Raw genomic sequence first — 25,297 nt, 5'->3', positions numbered from 1 at the left:
TGTCTAACCTTCGGTCGCCACATCAGCTACAAATTGATAAATTTTCAAACAATGATATAATTGCAAATAAATTAAAAGATGGTAAATAAAATTGACAATTTTAGACGTCGTGATAATAGTGCAGTTTACTAAAAAAATGGTCATTTTATATATAATTAGTCTTAAAAAGTCAATATATGAAAAATAGTACTTTCAGAAACTATAGTTTAGCATAAATAGTAAATGTAATATTAATAAATTATAGTAAATATATTTAAATTAAAGAATCCTTAATTAGTTTTTTTTATTATAATAAAGAAACACTAACTCGAATTTTTGGCCATTTATTTATGGGGAATAAAAAGATTCAGAATGGAATTTCAATTGATTTTTTACACCTATGATTTGTTAGTTAGTACACTAGCCACCCAGTCGCCATAAGTCGTAATAATTCAGGCTTTTACCAAAAATTATTACAGTGATTCCTCAAACACCACTTGATCTGACACGTGGCAGAACCACAGTAAATATCGGACCTTAATCTTGTCTAGACCTAGACCACAGAGAATCAAACCTCTGTCTTCGGTAATAAACAGTGTCAGCATTTCTGACAAAACAAAATAAAATTAGCAATAACACAATTAATGTCAAAGCACTTAAAAACACTGTTAAATAAAAAAATTAAATTGATTAAAAAATCATTAGTTCTTTGTTTTTAGAGGAAAAAAAAATCATTAGTTCTTGGAAAGTGGAAGATTTCCATAGAAGCAGACGTCTAGAGATTGGAATGAAGTACTAAATCTTTTTAGCTCACTCTTTTTCTAATCCAAAAAAAACTTTTACTTGCTTATAAAGATTAAAGCTTTATATCATCATCTTTTGAACAATCAGTCAACTGAAGAATTTGCCTGGTAAGTTTGGTTTTATGAGTTGGATAATTACTTCATTATAATTAAGTTTGGTGCTTTAGTGGAAATAAGAGAAATTTGATTTGGAATTTGTTGTTTTGAGCTGGTTTTGGTATTTGGGTACTGTTTTTTTTGTGTTTAGATTAAGGTTTTGATGTTTTAAGTGGGGGATTAAAGTTTTGGAATTTAGGGTTTTGGAGTGTTTTATCTTTTAGTTTGAAGTTTTGGGTAGCATAGGGTTGGTGAAGATTCACTGTGAAGTATATGCACTGTTTTACTAAGGGTTTTTAATTGGTTTTAGATATTGTAGAGCTGGTCTGTTTCTTTTCAGTATAGCATTGAATCCCTAATCTTGCTGTTTTTTCTGTGGAATTGGGTAATTCAAAATTCATAGTCCTGCTGAATTGGTGGTTTTGCTTCTATTTTGGAATTTCTATGTCCTGTCTGAGTTTTGCATCTGGCCCGGCGGCATGCTAGATGGGTGCCAAAGTCTAGAGAACATTATACCCAAATTTGAATTTCATGTTGAAAGCCATTGTAGTTAGGGTTTTTGTTCTTAGACGGTTCTCTTTGGTTTTGCCTTCGGAATGTGTTAGTTTGCTGAATGACAGCTACAGCCTGAACTAGACACTGTCAATTTGTTTTCAGTAATGGAATTCGATAGAAATTTTCCTTTTCCTTTTGGGTCGTGTTATGAAGTTTGATTCGGGGATATTTAATTGGCTTCATAGACCTAGGCAGGGCATTTCGTTTGACTCAATTTGCAGTTCATCAGGTTCAAACAAATGTTCAAGTTGGTCAGTGCAAGAAGTTTTATGAGAAAATAAATTATTTACTATACTTTATGTTGACTTGCAAGAAATACTTTGACACTTGTAGTCGACTAGGCTTCAGTTTTGATTCTTTTTGGTCTCTTCTAGGAATAAAAACTGTTTTATTGATGTCTTGTTTTAGCAAAGTTCTTGTTTCAGTTTCATATATCTGTCTCTTGCTATTTGAGAATAATTTCCTTTTCGAGTGTTTCATTCTAATTGATAGTTTACATTTATAGAACAATTTTTATCTTATTTTTCCTTTTCTATCCTTTGCAATTAATATTTTTTATTAGAAATATTTTTAGGGAGATGTAATGCATCTAATGTAATTTGAGGATATAAGAGTAAAAGTGTACATTTCTTAATGAAGGTTTCTTAAATAATGTGTAAAGAGAATATTGTCAATTAGATTGGGACGGAGAGAGTATTTTCTTTCCGCATCTTTGGTGGTCTTATACTGAAGCAAGAGAGTGACTCTTCTTGCAGGTTGGGTAAGTCCAGGGTTTTAACTAATTTGTTTGAAGTGGACTAAGGTGAGGATGATACTGATGTATGGGCAGTAGACTGGGTGCGGAAGATGAGAAGGAAGCCAACGGGATGCCGAGCTTTGAATTACCCATTTCAAATGCACTGTAGGTTCTCGATTTAACGTATAGTAGTGTCTTTTCAATTTGAATTTGTATTTTTCCCAGTGTATTCCATCAAGTTCTAGTTCTCTTTCTCCTATTTTTGTAGCCTCTGCCTCTGCCTGCCTTGCATGCATAGGATGATATGTTTGGGTTTAACATATTGAATGAATCTATTCTCTTAATGCCATTGGCTGGACAATAATAAAGTTAGGAATGCCTTTTAGTTGCTTAAATAATTGAAATTAATAGTGTTATTCTAACATGCTGGTTTTAATTAATTCTGATATAGTAATTATGAACTCTAAATATTGAGTGGAACTGAAAATCAGGGCCAAGATATGCTCAGATGGACAGCATTAAGATAAAATGTATTATGATACGATGTCTACTTGAGTTACTGTTGGCTTTTCTTTTTTAACTCAATTTCTGTAGTCAGCTTGTTATGCATTGTTGTGAATTATCTCTTGATAAATTGTGGTTTTTAGTGGCATAGAGGGGAGCACAATCCATTCATATCGAGTTTCTGATTTTGTGGGATTTGATCAATCTGTTGCATTGCGATTAGACGATGCAGTTGATCTGAGCACAAGTAAGTATATTGACAAATCCAACTTTAGAAAAGTTTGTACCACCATTGTTTATTTCTTAGCAATCTATCATCCGATAGATAATGAACTGAAATGCATCTACTTCTACTTGTTTGGTTTCTATTTTTATTTGAAGCGTTAAAAATGAATTGATTTTTGTTCAGAATAATCCTTTAGTTGTTTTTGCCAATAATTGATACTTGATATGCTAGTAGCTAGCTATTTGGAACATTGTCATAATAAGTGTCTGATCTCATCATCGGTGTTATTTGGTGAAGAATTTTATTTGCCATGGGTTTGTAACAAAAAATAAAATAAATATTAAAGTATGAAATATGTGGAACTAGGCTTAGGTTCACACTCTGCAATATACACCTTCACTTCAAGGTTATCCTCTGTTTTATCAGTTATCTATATAATTATAATTTATATCTCTCACTGCCATTATGTTGAGTGTATGGGTAGAAAAATTTTATATATAAGAGGGTAAACGAGGAAGTAACATAGAACGCTTTGAAACCTATACTTGATCATGAATTTGAAACAGGTTTCTTGGCTATTTTTAGAAGTTTACATGCAGCATTGAGTGAAAAGTTGGCTGTGACGTAGGTGTCACAAATTATGATACAGTACTAAAATTACTTTTACAATTTATGTCCAATCATAAGGAATTGCAGATACAGTGTTCAATTCAGCCAAAGTAAGTAGCCAAGCGGTCTCTTCTGCTCCCCTCCGTATCAGTTCTTTTGATAAGGTGAAATTCTGTTGTCCATTTTATGCAATTTTGTATGTTTTAGTTGCTTTTACTGACATTCTTTTCTCGTACCCCTCTCTTGATAAAACAGTTTCCTACCAACTTTAACATTAATCCATCTCCTAGCCAATTGGAGTCTCAGCGACTGCCATTAGAAAAGAGTCAACAATTGAACATTGTTGCTTTATCTAGTGGTAATACCGAGAATTGGGAAGAGTCCAACATGGCTGATGGCAGTCCGAGGACGGATGTGTCAACAGATGGGGACACAGATGATAAAAATCAGAGGGTGCTGTTTCTTTCCCTTTTTCTTTTTCCCTTCCCTGCTAAAATCTGATTTTTTAATGGATTTTCTTTGTTATATCAGTTATCAAGTTATTTAGTAATCACTTGCTCTATGATTTTGGTTTCCAATACTGCCTCTTTTTGGGTACTGTTAGAGCAGTTGCATCCTGTATAAAATGGATTTCATGAATTAAACTGCTGAGAATTTAACAGTTTAATGCTCCACCATTGCAGTTTGACAGAGGTCAATCTATTGTTGTTGCAGCTTCTGATTCCAGTGATAGATCAAAGGATAAAATGGATCAGAAGGTAAATGCAACATAATTTTTTTGTTAAAATTGTATTATTATTTCCAGCTGCATTTGATGATGTTTATGCAATTCTTTAGACTCTTCGTAGACTTGCCCAAAATAGAGAAGCTGCCAGGAAAAGCCGGTTAAGAAAGAAAGTATGTTTCCATAACCTTCCTTTATGCTTTACTATTTTTTCCTGTTCACGGTTCAGTCTTTTGTTAGTACAGTGAATATTGCTCGCATACATTAAATCTGCTAGTTTGTCCTGTTGTGAATTTGCAATACATTTGTAGAACTTATAGACCAAAGCAAAGGTGATGCGGGCCAGGATTAGCCCTTAAGGGACCGTGGTGTGGCTTGATTCAAGCCAAATTTGGTGATATTTTCCATTACTATTTTAGTGCGAGTAGAAACCCAAAAATTGCGGAATTTAACTCAATAATTTTATTTTCTCCGATTCTTATGCTGTAATAATATTTTGGCATATGAAAGTTTTCCAAATAAATGAAGTTAATTATGAAATTATTCAACTGAATTTCCTGTTGAAAGTTAATTGAATTTGACTGCATGGTTATCTCCCAGTTGTCGGGAGTAATAAACATTCAAGATTTGAAGTTTTTGTTTATCTGAACAATCTGGGATGCTTGCTCACATAGAGAGATCATAAATTTGTGTTTGTCATCTTACGAAATATAGACAACTATCTCTAGCTGTGAATCCCTTTTTGGAGCTTAATACTAGTAATCTTTTTGTTTGCCACCCTAATAGTATATGTTTTATGTAGCCGCTTGGTTGTTTGCAATGAAGGGGCTTATGAACATTTAAAGGGTTTTCCACTTATTCGTAGGAAGAATTACCTCTTCCAATATGTTTTCCTCTTGGGGGAAGTTCTTCTGCTTTAAGCTGTTGATTCTAATGGCAGTTGTTGCGTGCTGCCAATGCATTATCTCTGTGAAATGCCTCATGCCATACGATACAAGCAAGAAAATGGGCATACAAGCAAGAAATTTTGCACTTCGATATTCTAATGTTGACAATTCTAGTGAGATTCTAGTCAATACCATCATAAAGTCTGTAGTTTCCTCTATTTGATCTTGTTGCCCATTAATTTGGACATGCTTATTTTCATGTTTGATATGCTGAAGGTGATCATGACTAGATTTTCAAGTCTTTTAAATCCTCTATTGAGTTGCATGTATCCTTGTTCTACTTACAGGCCTATGTCCAGCAGCTGGAGAGTAGTCGCTTGAAGCTGACCCAACTAGAACAGGAGCTTCAGCGAGCACGACAGCAGGTTACATTTTGTGAAATACAATCAAGTTTTTCTTTATCATATTTGTTTTACCTTTTAAGATCCATAGCTCTTACTTTCTTATTTCTTGTTTCTTTTCTGATTAGGGAATCTTCATATCAAGCTCAGGAGACCAAGCTCATTCAATGAGTGGAAATGGTAACACCTGTTATTTTTTGTGCCTTTATGTTTCTGTATTTTTTAATTATTCAAAGCTAGCTTGAACTTAATATGCCATTATCAGCTCTAAAACTTTATTGCTTTTGATGCAAGTCATAGCATCTGACATGTAATTGTTTCTGCTGCATATGTTTTGCAGGGGCCATGGCATTTGATGTGGAATATGCCCGGTGGCTAGAAGAGCAAAATCGACAAGTTAATGAACTTAGATCAGCTGTCAATTCACATGCAGGTGACGCTGAACTTCGCATTATCATTGATGGTGTAATGGCTCATTATGATGAAATTTTTAGGCTAAAGACCAATGCTGCCAAGGCCGATGTTTTCCATTTGCTTTCTGGCATGTGGAAGACACCAGCTGAGAGATGTTTTTTGTGGCTTGGAGGCTTCCGGTCATCTGAGCTCCTCAAGGTGACTTTCTTGCTTCTTTAAACGGTTTTCAGAAATTAGGGTCAGTTCTAATGGGGGGATGCTGGGTTGGGCGCAAATATGAGATGACTGTGCTGAGATCTTATGCATAATTTAAAGCAAAATGCAATTTAAAACGGCTCTGGCCATAAAACTCATTCTACATTACAACCCCTTTATGTATTATGTGGTAAGGGAAAATGGCCAAGTATAGAAGGAGAATTATATTTACTATTTGATGGTATAATTGATATGTAATGTCTTTTATTTGGATGATTTGATTTTATTAAGTGATGCCTTGGTCTGTTATAGCAGTTTAGCTTTACACATGATGGATTTCGTTTTTTTCCCCTTTTGAGTGATGGAATTCTTAATGGGATGAAGTAATCAACAAACTTGAAATTTGATGGATGCATTGCAGCTTCTTGTGAACCAATTGGAGCCTTTAACTGAGCAGCAGTTGGTGGGTCTTGGTAATTTACAGCAATCTTCCCAACAAGCGGAAGATGCTTTATCTCAAGGAATGGAGGCGTTACAGCAGTCTCTGGCCGAGACATTATCTAGTGGATCTCTCGGTTCATCAGGTTCATCTGGAAATGTGGCAAATTACATGGGTCAGATGGCTATGGCCATGGGAAAGCTAGGGACCCTAGAAGGTTTCATTCGTCAGGTAATTGGTTTAATTCCGTCTTTATACATTTTTCCGTAATTTGGAGTAGCATGAGACAGCTTTAAGATCTTACCGGCTGAGTGTAATGGATATGCTAGAATTATGCACAATTTTTGTGTGCGGCAATTCCACATACCTTTTGACATGTCCTTTTTCTTGGTCTCGTCTTTGTCCCCTTGTTGCCAACTATTATGTCTCAAACTGTTTTCTGTTGATGGATTTTGAATTTCAGGCTGATAATTTACGGCAGCAGACTCTACAACAGATGCACCGAATATTGACAACCCGCCAATCGGCTCGTGCACTCCTTGCCATACACGATTACTTCTCAAGATTACGTGCTCTTAGTTCGCTTTGGCTTGCACGACCAAGAGAGTGAAGTTTGCAGTAGAAAAGTTTGAGCCGTATTCAGATCCACCAATGGTAAATGGTTTCTAGTGTTTAAAAGATGTAATTTTTCTTCTACATTGCTTGTGTTGTAGTTTAATGTATCATGAGAACTAGTCTGTATTAGTCATCTTTAGTCATCTCACAGCCAGAGAATCTGACTACTTCAAAAACATATGTATCAATGTCAATTATTTATATCCTTTCCATTGTGTAATAGGAATTTGGCTGTGCTTGTAACTAAACATTTTGCAATGAATTTGAGGTTTGAGACACAAAAGAAATAAAGAGTTGTTCATTTGTTATATCAAATCTCTGATTATCTGCTCATTGCTCTTTTTCAATTTTTCAATTCCGTTCATCGGATTAATGTACCTTGCACCTATTTCAAATTGCCAATCATATTTAATTCATTTCAATTTGGTTATTGGACTATAATTTTAACGACATCGGGATGTTTTAAGTAATTTTGTATCACATTATTATGCATATGGCAATCAATTTTAAATTTTTCATTATTTATGTCAAATTATACCTTATATTTTAGGCCTAATGTCTTAAAAACCCCCGACCTTTTAGCCCCTTTTCAATCATACCCTGACGTTGAAAATTTGTCAATTTTACCCTATTTTGCATTATTGTGTTTCAATTGTACCCTGAAAAATTAAATTAACGTCTTTTGCGTTTGGAAATTTGTTTAAAACATTCTCCATGTCTCGCATATATTGATTGTATATCTTAAAAATTTATTTAAATTTAGTTAAATTAATTAAGAATTTAAATTAGTGTTAATTTGATTATGGTTTTTAGTTAGTTTTTAAAAATAAAGGACTTATTTGTACTTTTTTGAATAAAAAAGAATTTAATTTCATGTTTAGACTTAATTAATTGAATGATTTCATCATTTAAGTAAAAAAATTAACAAAAATTAAAATATTGGGGTACAATTGAAAACGGAAAATTCAAAAGTGGGTAAAATTGACAAATTTTCAACGTCGGGGTGGAATTGAAAAAAAGTTTAAAGGTGAGGGTTTTTTGAGTGATTAGGCCTATATTTTATGTATACACATATTTAACTAAAAATCAACTCGTTTTTTCCCCCTCTGGTAACATAAAAATCATTGTTGAAGTAAAATTATTATTTAATCACTAAAATGAAACAAGATAAAATGCGGTAATCAGAATGAAATACAAGAAAAGTACAATGATCCCATAACAAATTACCCTCCATTTATCCCCTCATTGCCTAATAAGGCCATGTTTGATTATTCCATAAGTATTCGATTCCGCAAAATAGATATGGCCCTAGTGTTTGATTTACATAAGGGTAGTTCATGCAACAGGGACGAGATATCTTGTATAAGAAAACAAGATGCTCAAGATTTCCACTAAAATTGAAAGATACAATTTTAATTCATTAAATCTAATAAGAATTCACAAAGGTAATAATAATAAACATGGTTTCAGTTACTGAACCGTAGCTACAAAAGTAATTTATCCACGAGGAGATTCATGAAAGCAAAGTTTATTATTATTCTAGAAATCCATACCCAAATGGGAAAGAGAGAGAAAGGCACATCCACAACATTAAAGTTTAGAAGTAGTTGCTCTTGTAAAAGTTCTTGAGGAACTCCGACATTCCTTGATCCTTGGTGTCCACATCCTGCGTAAGTCCATGCTGACCCACTACATATTGGCCGATAAGATGATGGCGCTGCTTTGCATGCTCCAAGATGTTGTTCAGCTCTTCCGTTCCTTTAAAAATGAGCATATCAATCACCTGGAAGTTTTACTAACAGTTAGCAAGATAAAAAAACAAGTTTTCATATCATTGTATCTGGTCAAATCTCAATTAGGATACTGAAATGCATCAATAAGATGCCTACATACAAAAGCATTTACTTCCCCTTTGCTAGGAATTCAAAAAAGGAAAAAAAAATCCTTTATATGCTGAGCTTACAACGGAATTTGAAAATACTTATTTTGCTCCAATCGAACAGAAATTCAACTAAAGCTGCTCCCAGTTTCCATTCGATTTGGGATGAGCATCAAGCAGACTTCAGCCTCAGATAGTTTATTGAAGCAAAATGGAAGTTTGCACAGCAAATTGAAATCCATTTGAGTGATGGTTTCGTAGCAATGCATAAAGTTCACTCCAAGAGAGATGCACATGTTATCGAACTTATATACATTTCAAAAGGATTGGTATGAACAGAAAATGGAGTTGGGCATTGCATGAATCACAAAAGCTAATATGTTTATGAATGAAACACTTGAACTAGAGAAGACTAACATTACTAGTTCTAATGTTAAAGCAAAATAATATCATGAAGGCATAAAAAATAAGTTAGAAATATATTTCTTCGAGAAAAAGATGGAATCATATTTCTTTTGTTCGATACTGCCACCAACTGTGACTTGAAGTGTTCATTTGCCGCAACAATATGATTCAACAACGCTAAGAGTTGCTGCTCATCTGACAAAAGAAAGTTGTGGTTACCAATTTCACACTGGTTTTCTTATACCATTTAACTAGAATTTGTATAAGAAACCTAAGAATTATAGCTTTTGTTTACCATCAGCTCAGCTCACGCCTAACGAGATAAAGGTTTAGAAACCTCAGGAAAAATGAAATTGTTTGTGTTCTGACAGTTATCACTGGTTTTAACTCACCAAGCTATGTTCTTGGGCAACACAAAAAAGTTCTAAAAAACACATTTAACCTAATCCTTTGTCAAAAAATGGGGATTTAAGTCATGATCATTGATCACTCACTCTAATCCAACCAAAACAATACAATTGGGTACTTCAAACATACATATAAAATAAAATTACTTAAACAACACCCAATAATCATCAAAAAACCTAAATTTTAATTAACTTTCTAATAAGTAAATGTACAATAATCGAGTCAGATGAATTAACTAAAAAAACGAAAAACAGAAGGGAAGAATGTATAAGGACCTTGGGATTGGATAAATTAGAGTGTTTTCGGATCTCAGAAGCGATGGTGGATCGGATCTGAGGCTTAGTGACGACGTCTTGTAAATTATAGATATCCATTATTGATGGGATTGCTCGGCAAGCGCTTCTGAAGAAATCAAACACTTTTCCTCTTGCTTCCGCTAGGCTTGCCGAATTTGGCGGCACCTTCGCCGCTGTTGCCATGAACGACATGTCGTTGTTTTTGTTTTTGTGTGGAGAATCTAGCAAGATGATGAAGGAGAAGGAGAAGAAGAAGAAAGCAGAGCAATGGCGTTTTGAAAAATAAATTATCAAGTTTTGCTAAAGCTGTACTCGGGATGCTCTGAAACGGTGCCGTTTCGTGAACCTTTTTGTATATTACTAATTTGTTTTTCAATACGACTTCGTTTTAGATATCTTCATTTTCTATTTTCCTTTAGTTTTAAAAAAAAAAACATATAATTGTTAATTTAACCCATAGAATAATTAATCCACTTCATATTTTGTTCTTAAACTGCCTTTTCCAGACACTTACAATCATAGAAAGAGGGTATTGTTAAATCAATAAAGATTGATAATTATGGGAACCAAAGATGATTATTGCTGCGAGAGATTGTCATTCAAATTCTTATGCATTTGGTTAAAATAATCTTAACATGTTACAAGCTGCTAATCATACAGCATAGCAATCTCCACAATGACATAATAATCGAACTGCTGGATTCCTCGCAACAATCCGAGTCCAATATTTCCCAACTACAAATAGGGGAACAGTATAAGACGAAGTCAGCTGATTAAGAGATGTTCATCAAAAAGGGGCTTCGGTAAACAGTTGTGTTCTTGAAAGGAGTTTCTACATTTCCCCGCATTCAGCAATTGTACATGCCAGTTTAGGTCGGTTGTTGGGTCCGGTGGCCACATTCTCGATTTTCCTAACCACCAAAAGACCATCTCCAAGCACCCTCTGGCAAAAAAGAAAACAAGAAAAATCAATCAACGCATAGCAGGAGGTAGGAAAAGAATAGACACATCTGCAAATTCAACCATCCATCCACTCCTCCGCTGAAAAATCTGAACCATTTTATCAGTTTGTTGCTGGTTAACAAGCTCGTTTAAGCTCGGCTAATTTAACATGGCTATTGGGTATTTGGAAGATAATCTATCTCAGCTCAAGGAGTATGAGCTATATTAGACAAGTAAAGAAAGGTAATGAGCTGTTATTACTGTTATACAGAAGTTGAAGAACATACCCCGAAGACAACATGCTTGTTGTCCAGCCAGTCGCATTTTGCACAAGTGATAAAGAACTGCAGGAAATGGAAGATAAAGTCAACTTAATATTAAGAATTTCACTGCATTATTAGTAGAAGCATGTGCCAAGAAACATTATTCAGCTAGTAAAAATTTAGGCAATCGTTACTCATAAGGGGATAAGGATTAAACAATGTGGCATAATTATATCAAGAATCAGCATTTAAACTTCCGATGAGTGATAATTGTATCTACTGCCTGCTGTAGTAAGGAGGAAAAACTATGCACCTTTGTCAGATAGGTGCAACTAAGCAGAGTTTATAGCAAAGAATTATTTGGCATCATTAAACCTCTGGCAGAGAACGTAGGGTTTCTGGATCCCGGTGAACATCAAAGTGTGCATGCAGGCCTTTTAAAAAAAAAAAATTAAGCTACAAGTGCGCATGCATGACTCAGCGTGCGTGAGAGATATAGAAAGTACCTGAGATCCATTAGTATTTGGTCCGCTATTAGCCTGCAAAGAAGCAAAAAGATGTGCCTTTAGTGAGCATGGGACAGGGCAGTAGCATCAAAATCAAGACGGTCAATCTTTAGGTTGACCAACACTCCATCAATCTTTAAGGAACAGGGTTTCTCATTGGACATCAATAGAACTTTTAACAAATTAAGAATGTCCTCAAAATCTTTAAGAAATTTTCAGAAAGGACTGCCTTGAATTTGAATAGTCTATTACACTGAAACACGCACAAAAAAATTGCCCTTCGTTTACAATTTAAAACTAACAAATTAGTGTTTCTAACAATCAAAAAAAGCCAAACAACAAATATCAGGGATAAAATCATGAAAACAGACACGACATAGATAGTATAACAGAAGAAGAAAAGAAAGGAAGCATACCATTGAGAGTAAACCAGGACCGGTGTGTTTGGCAATGAAGTTTTCGTCATCAAATTTATGTCCATATACCGAAATGCATCCACTACCATCACCCTACAAAACCAAACCAACGAAAACAATTCAAAACAAAGCATATTATATCATCAACCTATAACTTTTCACAATTAATGCTATAAAATATAAAAATAATAATTATATATCACTAAGAATAAGCCATAACTAAATTAAACGAAGAATCGAGTATAGCATACTGACCTTAACAAAATCACCAGCTTGAACCATAAAATCTTTAATCACTCTATGAAACTGGCACCCCTTGTAACCAACCGGCAATCCAGCTTTCCTGTAATAATTTTCTTAAAGAATCAATTAAAAAACAATTAAACCAAAATCATCACCCCAATAAAAATTATACAGTGTTCTTTATTACCTGTATTCTCCAGTGCAGAACTGCCTGAAATTTTCGGCGGTTTTAGGGGCAATATCGGCAAAGAGTTCCATTTTGATGCGACCGGCGGGAATGGTGCCGATCGTAGTGTCGAAGAAAACAACTGGGTTTTTAGGGTTTGGTGGTCTTACGTGCCACTCTACGTTCCCTGAACCTGCGTTGCCTCCTGCTGAAGCCATCACTCACTGTTTGCTAGTTGCTGCTGCTTCGCTTGCTTCTATTTTTTTTTCTTTTAAACCATTTCGGACCGATAAATTTCATTTAACATTATAATATTTTTCTTTGATTTTTCAATTTATTTAAATTTAGAAAAATCTATAGAAACCCACAAAATAATTAAAGAAAATTTTAATTTCTGAAAATACGCTTTAAGTAAAAAGAAATATTTAAAAGATAAATATTTTTTCACATTTTGCGCTTTCATTTTTACCTACTAAAAAATATAAAGCATATCCATATTTTACTTCAAAGTTCAATACATGTATGATACAGAAATACAAAGTGAATATTTTCAGATATAGAGCAAAAATATTTTAGGTGTAAAAAGTAGTTGAATTTCCTACTGATTTTAGGTTGTTTTACAACTTTTCCAAAATCCTAATCAAATTAAAAAACAATTTGATTTTAAATATTTTAAATCTACATAAAATTTGTTCAATTTTATAAAAAAACACATTCAAAATTCAGTTTAACCTGCATAAATATGGACTATCTGAAGCTAAATTCAGGGTTTTCATGGGACTCATGTTCAGCCCAATCATGCTGTAATCTACATTTTTTTTATGAATTTTTTTCCCCAACTGCAAATGAATGATTCACATTTTATTTTAATGGTTACTTCTTTAAAAAAATATGACATTTCACCGTTTAATTTTAAAATAAACATGACCTATACATCCAATTGAAATGATACACATCCAATTGTCATAAATTCATGCTGAATATTTGTCAATGTGCTTGTTTTGCATTGTGAAGAGATGTGCCAGAAACAAAATGCTAAAAGCAAGAACAAGAAAAAGATGAGCATTTGTGTGTATTAAGAAGAAAGAAAGTGCTCACAAATTACAGCCTCAATGAATGTACAGACTACAGAGTAAAAACAGCCTAAACAATGGAGAAACCGCTTACGCCTAACGCGATATTACAAATACAAAAATTGCCGACGAGAAAGATTGAGAACATAGAGTGAGAAAGAAGAAGAAAGGAATAGAATTCGAAATGCTATGAGGAAGATTTGGGTATTTTGAACTGTTTCTTTAGAAATTGGGATGCTTCAGAATCGCTCCGATGACATAATATTCTCAATAAAGTTTGTGTATCAGCACCTAATTTGCTTCCACCACCCTGCCTTTCCACCCCACTTACACATTTCAGGTCATCGATCAATTCTCGAGTCTGCAAGCCAATTCAAAATATCAAAATTCATCCAGCTAAAAGCTTGTGTTTATTATACAGCAGAGGATTGTCCCGGTTCTTGAACTTGTGGGACAGACTCGTAAATCAAAATTGGTTTATCTTGACAATTTAGTTAATCACTCTTCCAAATACACAGGGCGTGGAAGGCAATCATACAAATATTAAATACGGACATGTTTGAATTCATATAAAATATAAAACAAAAGTATTTTCTCGGTTGCTTTTCATGCACTCTAAAAGCAATCATGAAGATATAAATGAAATAAGCAAATTCGTCTTATTTTGGAGAGTTTTGAATTAAATTATCAATATAGGCCAAATCTGATTTAAATGAGTGCAATCCATAAGTTAAAGGACCAGGATGACTTATGTAGCAGCAATAACTAACCTCATAAGAATGCAACTTAATTACATGACGAATCCGTGCTATATGATTCTCAACTACTCCTCTAGGAAGTCCATCTCCTCCAGATATGAAAAATTCCTGAAACGTAAAACAAGAATCTCCAGTTAGATGATTTAGTTGCAATCTACCCAATTAATCTATTCTGAATTCACTCCAAACTCAATGCAAAAGTATTTAAATACCTTCAAAATTTCCAAATCTTCTTCTAGAAGTCTTGCATCAGCCGGGAAGAAAACTCGTGATGATCCTCCATCTAATATCACACGCAGTAAGCCATCCTGAGAGAAAAACACATTTCAGTGAGAAACAAATTCAATCACTTTGCCATATTTGTTTCGAGAAGAAATGGCACAGACCATAGAAGCTTGAAGGAGACTTGTCACTATGCGATCCCTGAGTGCTTCGACAATAATACTACAGAGCTGATTTAGTTCCTGCAGCAATGACTGTAAATAAGGTCTTTTATCAAAGCAAGGATGAACAAGAAAATAACTTTAGAATGATGTCACCTACGGTATCCAGTGGTTCGATTATTGCTTCCAGCCGTGATTGGGCAACACTGGGTTTATACAAGTGTTCAATAAATGGCTCCTTCAAGTCCCAAAAAATGATTTTAGTTCCTGAAAATAGTTATGATGTCAATATTAATCCTCGAGGTAATAGTCTTTGTAAAGGCAAGTAATCCTTACCGGTGAACTCACAGATACGGTCAATAGCCCCATTAATATCTTTTCTACTCCCATCAAAAGTGCTCTTCTGCTTGAAACTCGTGGACTTCTCATCCATAGATTTCCCTGTCAACATATAGATTAATATGCATTATACTATTTATTTGTAAATAAGTTTAAAACATAAGCATATCATGGAACTTGCAAATTATTATTAAATGCAAATAGATGACTGATTAACTCATGATTCTAAGCAGTCCATCTGGATGCAAAAAACAAGGGCTACAGTAAAACCTAGAGCAAATAAAGTTGGAAATGTAGAATAGCCTCGTAAGCGTGGAGACTAGTGCAAGTCAAAAATCATTGAGTAAACATCCTAATTGATGATTTAGCCATAATTTTTTGAAGTGGATGAGAAATATCCAATGCAGTGACAAATCAGACACGGGTTGCGGTATACGTGATGATTTTAAAAATAACTAGGTCACCAAGCATATGAAATTAACTGTTAAGTTGCTATGACAAGAAAGCTAGAGATTGAAAGGGTCTAACATTAACTGTACACATTCTTTCTGTAGATAACATATGCAGTTGGGTGAGAGCTTAGAACAAAAAGGTCAAAACAAATACGTACTGATAAACTGTTCACGAGGTTTTTTCTTTGTCCATCGTTCCCAAATGCTATCTTCCAACTTACTCAGTTGACTAATGGCATACTGTTTGTAACAGAAACATTTATAATTAGAAAGGTATCATTAAATTGAGGTGATAACAATCTTAAAAGAGCAAACACTAATATGAAAAATAAAATTCTGCTAATCATTCCCTGACGACAATTGAAAACCCAACTTCAACTCACATATAGTGTATTCAACTGAACACAAAGAGTTGGAGTAGTCTGGACAATGATTTCACTCGACTTTATCTCTTCAGGCACCTTATTAGATTCAAATAGTTCTTTCTTTACAAAAGCCTTTATTCCAGCTTCCTTCCTGTATCTCGTGAGAATAGGAACAGGTGGAATTAACTCTTCCTTGTTTGCTGCATGTCAAAATCACACTGTTGAGATTTAATTGGAACAAGGGACGAGAAGTGAAAAGGATGGAGAAGAGAGAGATTTTGTATAAGGACGGTGGGGTAAAAAATAAAATCCAGTTGCTAAAATGACAAACTAATAGTTTACATGCAGCATATACTCACCCAACTTGTCAATGACATGATTTGAATACACTTGAAATGCATTGTCAATACCCCGAAAAAGTCCATTTAATTCTGAAGGCCGCATTGGAATTTTCAGAGCAAAAAACTGATCAACAGTCTGAACCAGAAGAAACATACATGACAATTTGCATTAGCTATTGTCTTATATAGAAAATGGTAAATCCAGATTGGCATTTCATAAATCAAATAGATGTGCTTAGAATTTGATGAACATCCTTAGCATAATGCCTTTCACTCACATATTTACATATCAAGGGATAGTAGTCTACTACTGATTATTCAGAAAATAGTTTATTTGAAGACATAGCATGTTTATACCTCTTCCACAATCCTATATACTTCAACAATTGAACTCCCATGCCGCTGTTGTGGAGATATTGGATCCCATCTCTGGAAAATTAGCAAAAGAAGTTACAGCATTATTACATAACTACACTTAGATCCTTAACCTAGATAAAGGAAGATGCGATGAGAAAACTGTTCTTGAATGGCTAATTGTAACTAACTTAAACAGCTACCTCTTGTTGAAGAGCTCGCTCAACCCAACTTAAAATCCTTCCAAGCTGTGAGTTGACCCATCTCATAACCAGCGTTCCAGAAATAGTCTCGACCTTTAAAGCAAGACAAAAGGGTACAGAAAGAAACACCGTGAAAAGTGAAATAGAATAAGATGACCTACTAATTATAACTTTATAAGCAATGGGAATGAGAAAGTACAACATATAATAAACAGCCGAATTTAGAAGTCAATGAAACAATTTGAAAGACACATTTTCTCATAAAGAGTTGAGCTGTACCCAAAAAATAACACCACCATACACCCTTACCATAGTCGTTTACGCTAAACAATCAGAGCTTTCAGTAAAGCCAAAACATCACCACAGCTTCAAGCAGAGTATATCTCACATGATTGATTTTATTATCACACTCAGAAGCTATATCCGATGTTTCTAATTTCATTTGGTTGAAAGGAAGGAGGGTCGAAAAGTTAGTTCTGCTTAAGCAGCGTCCTGAAAGTGATACACAGATGGTCTCAGCAGGGTACTGAGTGCTTTTACCCAGCTCTAGACTTTGACTAATTTAACAAGGGTTGGTCTGCAATAAAAAGAGTGATTTCTTGACCGGAATAAGCAGCCTTTTTTCTGATGGCCATATTAATGAAAGATTTTGAAAAATGGGAGAGGTTAGCCTTCACCCTGGTCATTTTGAAGACATGACTACAAATGGGTTAAATTTGTTTTGGTCATTAGACCTTCTAATACACATAATAGAACAGGACTCAAATCAGTTGTATTTCCATTAAAAAGCTGAACAAAAACTAACTTATGCTACACAAGCTGTGGTGAGCTTATGTTATTGAACTAAAAAACAGAAGGGGTCAAAATAGAAAGAGAAAAGTCGAGCAAGCAAGCTCAGCTATCTACCTGGTATGGAGTTACTTTTCTGAAATTGGCTTCAGCATTTCCCTCTCCAGAAGAAATAAGTGACATTATATACAGCTCAAGGCTATCAGCAGCTGGAAATACTGATACAACGTCCTCGGTTAGATGTTCAGCAGCATCCAGAAATGGTTTCTTTAGATAAAAAATTTTAAGTTAGATTCAAGATCTAAAAAGTACACAAGGAGATAAATAAGATGATATAAACTCATGCAGAATCAACTCAAACTCCTTACCAACTTGATCCCATAAAGTCTATGAAGAAGTGATGCTGAAATAATAATTGCTTGAGGATGTCTCCTTGACAAGATTGGTGTGAATACTGTTGATTCTTTTCTCAGCAGTTTCTTCGTTTCTTCCGCAAGCAATGCCAGACAATGCTCATGCATTGTGTCTAACCTTTCAACAGCCTGAAAAGTCTGCATTAAGAAGTAGGAAAGGCGGGGAGGGGGAGAGAGATTAGTAGATGATCTTTAGTCCACACAAGACTTTCCATGAAAATAAACAAGGAAATGTCAACTTTATTCTTACTCTCTCTACTATAACACATTTGCTAATTTATTCAACTGGTAAACTCATTCTTAACAGAAACTATAAGAATCTCGCAACCCTTCTAGCTCTCAGCTTCTACTTGACAGAGATCTAAATCAAAAAAATAGATATATTCATTTTTCAGACTTCCTAATTAACTTGGGATTAAGTCTTTGTGGAAAAAAGTTGAGTTGAATTGAATGGGCTAAAACAGTACTATGGTGACTGTTATTGTACTATTTTTTTATGATATATCTTATGGTGCATATTTTCTATGTTTTTGTTTGGCCTGCTTATGAAGCATTCAGCAATTATAAGTTTAAAAAATGAAATTGCTTAGCCTTTATACAACATGTAGCTTCTGCAACATTTGCTCTTACTTTCAGAGTGCATGCTCTATCATCAGCAATCTAGGGTACCGGTCACAATCTGTGAGGTTAGAACACTTACCCTTGTAAATGCACTCTTAATGGAAGTTGATATGTATGACTCTATCTGCTCTCGATCTGTAACAGATGCCTACAAGAGAAATGAAGGAAATGTATAAGTGTAAGTTTCAAGTCATAATCAAACAACATGTGCAGCAACCAGTACAAGTTCTAACAAATTAATATCTCTGAAGTATATAAAAAAGGGAATAATTACTATCAGTATCATCCCATCAAGGTTAGGTCAAAATTATTACATTCCCCATGAAGTTAGAAAAATCATTGTTTCCCCTGATATTTAGATAACTGAAACTCCTAGTTATTTATTATATAGTAATTTTGCACTAACCTCAGGGGTGATAATTAGCAATTATCCCTTAAAATTCTCATAACAGAAACAGTGTGTGACAGGCACAAGCAAGTTTGTTTACCTGATCAGATTCTTCCAAAAGAAGTCTCCGAGTAACCATTGCAACTAAAACTACATCCTCCATAGTTGCAGAATCCTGCAAGGTCAATGTATTATATGATAGATAGATGGAACTGCAGTCAAAAACAGCACAGGCAAAAAAATTTCCTATTGAGGAAATGCACGATTCAAATTGTGAGAATTAATGAGTAAACTATAAGGAAACAAGAAATGCCACTTTCATTCAAATCTCTCTATGATCCCCAACTCATATGCACATCACTTAGATAGCATCATATAACTTCATATCTGGCAAATAATTTCTTATTGAAGTGACACAGAATAATATCATATATAAATGATATGCTAACTGTCAAGTTTAGTTGAATAATGTCAAATTTAGAGGCTACAAATGAGTATCTGACTTGAGCGATTCTCATTTATGGATTATAATTACCAAAATCAACATTAAATGATTAAATCCAATAAGTTTGTCAAACCTCTGCAAAGTTCTTATGGTAGTCTGCCAACTGTTTATCAGCCCATTTCTGAATTGGTGACAAGAAAGACTGCAAAAAAGATAAATCTTCGCCTTCAACTCTGGAAGACAAACTTTTCAAATGCAACCTCTCTTGAGGGCCCCGTTGTTCCTTCAATGATATCTTCCTTAGCTGTTCAATGGCAAGCTGCAAGAGTCTGTGCTCTTGTGTGATAATATACTGCAATCAAATAATCAAAATGGAAATAATCAAATCAAGAGCAGTGCCGGATTTAAGATCAATGATGACAGTCTACGGAAAAAAAATGGTATTTAAAAAGCATGTTGTCTGATCCCTTTCTTGCAGATGATAATTAGCTAGTCTGGAAAGTCTCACTATAAATTAAAATGAGAAAATGTGTAAACCACGGACCATGCAGTTTTATGTTTTAGTAAGGAATAGAAGGAAGGCTACATACACCTTAGTACTTAATTGTCCAGGTGCTGCAGTGAGGGAAAATGGGAAGATTACCTGATGAAATAATACCCATGAGTAGCATGTGTAATGGATAGTCTCCGTAAGTCCAAGGACACGCCAGGTAGATTTCAAAAGCTCAAGTATCTCTTCTACTTCCTGAAAATAAAAAAGGAACTATACCAAATTAGCCAGAAAAAAAAAACATCCTTTTCAATATAGAAAGCAACGGAGTAACTTAAGTAGCAATTTGCCTTCTCAACTTGTAAGCAATGAGCAATTAGAACATAAATTAACTTTATGGGAAAATTAGTTATTAACCCCATATTTGCAATTTGCCCCCTCAACTTGTAAGCTAATTTGCAAAAATGGGGTTAATTGACCATAACCACTAACTTTAAGACTGATTTGCCCACAAAATTAATTTATGTGCTAATTGCCCATTGCTTACAAGTTGAGGGGGGCAAATTTCTACTTAAGTCGCAATGGAGTCATAGCTTAAACTTCATAAATATTCCTGTGAAAAATGTAACATTCTTCCTGCAATTCAAAATTATTTCTAGAACTGATAACTATTTTTTTTTAAAGCAGTAATGATAAATTTAATTAGCTAACATCACGTCAAATTTTAGATAGCGACAACAATCAAAATTAATCTGTGCAAATCTAAAATCTTATTTAATCAGCAACAAGAGTAATAATTATCTAACCTCTGTCAGCTTCCCCTCATCTAAGATGTCAAAGACACTGAGAAGGAGCTTTTCATATAATCTAACATTGAGGTGATAGCCATCCGCCCAGTGGCATACTTCACCGGTTAAGTCACCCCGAGCTGGTCTCTCAGCAAGTGCAACAGCAACTTCCCTTAGAGACCGCAAGCATTCTGTTCGCTGGACTTCTCCTTCAGAAGATGGACGAAACTGAAAGAAAAGAGAGAGAAAATGATTGCATATATATAATAACTGAGAAGCAGTTTAGTGCTGACACTACTGGATACATTAAAGATTACAGTAAATGGGAAGAATAGATATTATGAAGAAAGAAATTTTGACAACCAGCAAACAAGAGTAACAACTTTGGCTAGTGTGTTTGATGTTAACAGATGATAGCATGGAATAAGTTTTGATTTACGGAAGCATGTACCTCAGCTTCCTCAATTTTGGCCAAGAGAATCCTCAAGTCGCTTGCCTTACGTCCAGATTCACCAAATCCAACAACTGGGTGATTGATAAGCCCCTCCTCTAGTATGAATAACTATACCAGAATAAAGTGAAAATGTGTAAGAATCAAAAGTCGAAACAGCTCAATTTCCTCCTACACCTACTTTTAAGAAATATTAACAGCGATCTAGTTTCAAAAAAAAAAAAAAATCACAGCGAACAGAATGTAATAATCATAATATATGAACTAAGAAGGTGTAAGGTGCAGAATTACCTGCCTTTTCTGCCACCTTATATATGCCTTCTTGTCAGAAAACTCTGTCCGTGAAATGCAACATAACAATTCGAAAGGAACCAGAAGAGTATCCATTCTTTTTCCCACTTTACCAGAAAGCGCATTGAGCAGCCCTTGTCTTGTCCTAACATCCATTGCCTCAGAAATCTGCACTCGTTTAAAAATGGGAAAGGAACCGTTTCATCACCTAAATATGTACTACAATAAGAAATAAAATTTCGTGCAGATTGATAAGTAAGGAGTGAAAATTTCATAGAAGAATTAGTAATAGAATAGATAAAGTACCATTCTACCAACATACACTCAGACCAATATCACGATTAAGTGACTGAAACAGCCGGACCTATGAAAGACATTGAAAAGCTCCAGCTATAGGTATTTATTAAATAAGACTTGCAGATACGATAGATATGTACGTTAATAGATAAATAAATCCATCAGTTATTCATGAAATACAACTTGAGCACACGTCATGTTCATTTTCCTCCTGAAAACTTTTTATCAGCTCCACAAAGCTTGCCTAGCTTTCCGCACTTTATGCTTTATGGCCCAAGATTGTTTGTGTCCAAAACCATCATAAGCGTAACATCATTTTTAGTAATTTTTCATGGAGAAGAAGATTGTTGGGGAAAATAAGTTTTTTCAAAGATGGAAGTAGGGAAGTATAGGAACGCAGTCACTTTTTGGAGTTTCGATGTACAATCCATGCAGCCATATCAAGTCCAACTTTGTTCTATGAGTATATAACCCTCTATAGCTCATGCACACACCTACATTCTTCGAATGGATATTGATGGTAATCTCTCCCTCTCTGTCTCTATTTTCTTCCTTTTTGAAACAGGAAATTCAGAAGAACACATTTTTTGCATTAAGAAATGTTATTTGCAATACCATATGAATAATATCTCACTTAACCACAGTAAATGTGTTAAAAAGTGTGTCTGCATGGTACGTGACAGAAAGAAAGAGAGAGTAGTTTCTGAAATACCTCCATCTGAGCACGCATAATTTCTAATAATCCATTCAGTCCCGGTGCACGATCAGACTGCACAATACTTTCACTTTTACTGCGTCCAAGCTTCCTTATCAACCTAGACCTTTTGTCCTTCTTTTTCTCCTTTGAGGGAACTATTAGGCCTCTGCGCATTTTATCGTAACAGAGAAAGAAAAAGGCATTGCAGGATTACCAACAAGCATCAAAACAGAAAACTAGAGGAAGATCACAATAAAAACGAAAAATGCAATCCACCATTCATGTTTATTTATACAGGAAAAAAGGACTCTGCTTATTGAAGAAAACTAATGAAACTTACCCTGCCGCCCCAGCACATGCTAAGAGGACTTCGTATGCAGTTTCACGAAGGTCATCATCTGTTATGCCTGAAATAAGTAAGGTTTCATGAATCAATGGCAAGCACTCAGTGAAGAAAACCATCACCTACCATGTCTCTAATTTAGTAACCGAGCATTGAACTATGCCGTCTTAACTGCAAAGTAATAACTGACAACAAAAACTTAATGAAAAACGTAAGTACTGTTCACAAATTATGCCTCTTCATCTGTTCATATTAGATTCTTTACTGTTGTCCATTCACAACCCTATTACTGCTTTACTTACTCATATTGTGCAATGTTTTTGACATTTGCATCAGGATCTCCCAGTTTTTCACTTTAAAGGCTATGTTTGCAAAAGGAAAAGACAGAGGTAGGGTAGTAGGATACACAAGCTTAAAGTCAACACACTAAATTTTAAACTATTCTTACCTGTTGCAAAAGTCGGCAATTTGGGCATGATATCAGCAGCACTAATTGTATTACGCCTTGAAACCCTAATACTTTCAACTTCCTCATCATCCTCAAAATCATCAATGTCATCCACTGTCAGCTCTCTCACTTCAGTGGAGTTAAAGGACTCTGACTTTCCTACACTTGAAAATGATACAAGAGGAGATGGTGCAGATGCAGGAGGAGGTGTATACACATGGGATGGTGTTGAAACTGGAATAGGCGGTGGAGGTCTTCTAGGAGGGGATCCTGACGTTTCAGGATTTGTAACCAAGAAAAACTCAGCAGCAGAACCACCATTATGCTGAAATTGACGAAATAAATTAACTTAAAAAATCATTTTCAACATTAATAATCCATAAACTAAGTTTAACTTACTAATAAATATATCAAGCATAAGCATCAACTAAGTTTGTTAATTACATCACAACTAGAAGTTATGCATAATTAGTATATAAAAAAACCAAAAACAAATGGCCATGGAGTGGAGTGTAAGTTCAAAAGAATAGGCAATAACTTAGACCTATCAAAACGCAAATCTCTACAGACATTTATACAAGCTAAATGCAGTACATCATCACACATTCACTACAATTCGAGTTAAAGCATACCATGTGGGGCAATTCCGTGTTATCATGGTAATCTCTAATTGCATCAGAGAGCTCAAGCATGCCGCCTACATTACAAAGCCATCATTAGTTGGCAACCAATCTAACAAAAACCAACAACCTTAAAAGAAAACAACAAAACCAAATATAACGAGCTACCTTTTTTAGCACAATTAAGAACGAAATCTACGCTGACTTGGTCTAGATCTACGTCATCTAATGTAACAGCACCAGGAGGCATTACAACTTTCTTAATTAAACTACCAGAGAGTATAAAATCTAAAAGTATTCTCCTGTCCCGCCTGTATCTCTGCAGAAGCTGAACTGAATTCTCCCTAATTTCATCATAAATTTCAGAGCAAATTCAGTACAAAAAATTGAAAAAACAAAACGAAAACCAATAAAAAAATAAACATAGTACATACTCTTCCATAATGAATTCTCTGCCAGAAATCTACCTTTCCGAACCTGGTAATTAACAAAAATACATAAATAACTCTCAATGTAGCTAGATACTCAATAAATGCTGAATCAAATAGTTTAAAATCTATGAACACAGCTACATTAAACATGAATTTAGATCCTGATGCAAATATTTCTACTCAAGAACAGTGGGAAAAAATTGATCGACTTATTAGATCCGAATTCATAAATCGACTGCAATAAATTGCTAAATTATTACCAAATCAATCCAATAACAGCTACTTTTAATTAACTTCAATCAGGTCATTAAAATGTTGATTAATTAAAGCTACTGGGTAAATCAATAACTACAAAATTTTTGCTGATTTTTTACTCAAAATTTTACTTGCAAAGTCAAAATCAATCAAGAAAGTGAAAATGATTAAAATAGATCAAATGAGATGATTATGATTAAATAAAAAGAAGAAGAAACGTACTCCAGAAGATTCAAAATGCCCGAATTTCAAACAAAAAATGAGAAGCAGTCAAACATTGAAATAAAATGAAAATAAAAATGGAGCGAGTTGAGTTGTAGTGTAGACTGTGAAGGACTGTTTGGTTTGGAGTTTGGGATTCTTCTGGTAAACAGAGAAAGATAGAGAGTGAAGCAAGCTGATGACACCGATTTTTAGCAAATCCTACTTTGGATTTATTTATCTAATAATGCTAATACTCTTTTTTTTTTAAGTATTTATTTCATTAAAATAAGAAGAAAATGAAAATAATTTTTTTCTATTATTTTGTATTTTCTTCAGGAAATAGTTAGAAAA

The 25,297-nt window shown here is 34.4% G+C and overlaps 4 protein-coding genes across 6 annotated transcripts; 1 reads left to right on the top strand and 3 right to left on the bottom strand.

Annotated features, from left to right (window-relative positions):
* Positions 1 to 634: 634 nt before the first annotated feature.
* On the top strand, positions 635 to 7,498 carry LOC126682319 (transcription factor TGA6-like). Of its 2 annotated transcripts, none has more exons than XM_050377962.2 (12): positions 635 to 890; positions 2,189 to 2,334; positions 2,817 to 2,920; positions 3,596 to 3,672; positions 3,764 to 3,961; positions 4,192 to 4,266; positions 4,346 to 4,405; positions 5,467 to 5,544; positions 5,649 to 5,700; positions 5,861 to 6,132; positions 6,551 to 6,799; positions 7,032 to 7,498. In XM_050377962.2, the coding sequence occupies exons 2-12, from the start codon at positions 2,255 to 2,257 to the stop codon at positions 7,176 to 7,178; spliced, it is 1,392 nt and encodes a 463-aa protein (XP_050233919.1). In that variant the 5' UTR covers positions 635 to 890; positions 2,189 to 2,254; the 3' UTR covers positions 7,179 to 7,498. The 2 variants fall into 2 exon arrangements, with proteins under 2 accessions (XP_050233919.1, XP_050233918.1); XM_050377961.2 differs by having other exon boundaries at positions 636 to 890; positions 3,587 to 3,672.
* A 1,070-nt stretch (positions 7,499 to 8,568) lies between these two features.
* Positions 8,569 to 10,463, bottom strand: LOC126682175 (NADH dehydrogenase [ubiquinone] 1 alpha subcomplex subunit 6). The gene is made up of 2 exons (XM_050377769.2): positions 10,151 to 10,463; positions 8,569 to 8,966 (listed from the first exon to the last, which is right to left on the bottom strand). Exons 1-2 carry the CDS (start codon positions 10,361 to 10,363, stop codon positions 8,781 to 8,783), a joined length of 399 nt encoding a protein of 132 aa, XP_050233726.1. The 5' UTR covers positions 10,364 to 10,463; the 3' UTR covers positions 8,569 to 8,780.
* Positions 10,464 to 10,763: 300 nt separating this feature from the next.
* Positions 10,764 to 12,986, bottom strand: LOC126682174 (peptidyl-prolyl cis-trans isomerase CYP22). Its single transcript, XM_050377768.2, has 6 exons — positions 12,729 to 12,986; positions 12,554 to 12,641; positions 12,299 to 12,391; positions 11,883 to 11,915; positions 11,401 to 11,457; positions 10,764 to 11,114 (listed from the first exon to the last, which is right to left on the bottom strand). Exons 1-6 carry the CDS (start codon positions 12,923 to 12,925, stop codon positions 11,004 to 11,006), a joined length of 579 nt encoding a protein of 192 aa, XP_050233725.1. The 5' UTR covers positions 12,926 to 12,986; the 3' UTR covers positions 10,764 to 11,003.
* Positions 12,987 to 13,753: 767 nt separating this feature from the next.
* Positions 13,754 to 25,167, bottom strand: LOC126681015 (protein unc-13 homolog). Of its 2 annotated transcripts, none has more exons than XM_050376374.2 (27): positions 24,965 to 25,167; positions 24,491 to 24,533; positions 24,225 to 24,400; positions 24,069 to 24,133; positions 23,437 to 23,761; positions 22,986 to 23,052; positions 22,661 to 22,811; positions 21,652 to 21,819; positions 21,361 to 21,471; positions 20,928 to 21,137; positions 20,275 to 20,376; positions 19,765 to 19,983; positions 19,287 to 19,361; positions 18,878 to 18,946; positions 18,133 to 18,315; positions 17,882 to 18,031; positions 16,976 to 17,068; positions 16,776 to 16,847; positions 16,437 to 16,554; positions 16,096 to 16,277; positions 15,871 to 15,952; positions 15,258 to 15,362; positions 15,082 to 15,188; positions 14,925 to 15,002; positions 14,751 to 14,846; positions 14,551 to 14,646; positions 13,754 to 14,141 (listed from the first exon to the last, which is right to left on the bottom strand). In XM_050376374.2, exons 2-27 carry the CDS (start codon positions 24,496 to 24,498, stop codon positions 13,968 to 13,970), a joined length of 3,282 nt encoding a protein of 1,093 aa, XP_050232331.1. In that variant the 5' UTR covers positions 24,499 to 24,533; positions 24,965 to 25,167; the 3' UTR covers positions 13,754 to 13,967. The 2 variants fall into 2 exon arrangements, with proteins under 2 accessions (XP_050232331.1, XP_050232332.1); XM_050376375.2 differs by lacking the exon at positions 24,965 to 25,167 and adding an exon at positions 24,748 to 24,800.
* Positions 25,168 to 25,297: the final 130 nt, after the last annotated feature.

This window comes from Mercurialis annua, linkage group LG5 (assembly GCF_937616625.2).
Source record: "Mercurialis annua linkage group LG5, ddMerAnnu1.2, whole genome shotgun sequence".
In the NCBI taxonomy this organism is placed as follows: Eukaryota; Viridiplantae; Streptophyta; class Magnoliopsida; order Malpighiales; family Euphorbiaceae; genus Mercurialis; species Mercurialis annua.
The sequence above is the reverse complement of the archived record's forward strand: the minus strand, read 5'-3'. Positions and strand labels throughout refer to the sequence as shown.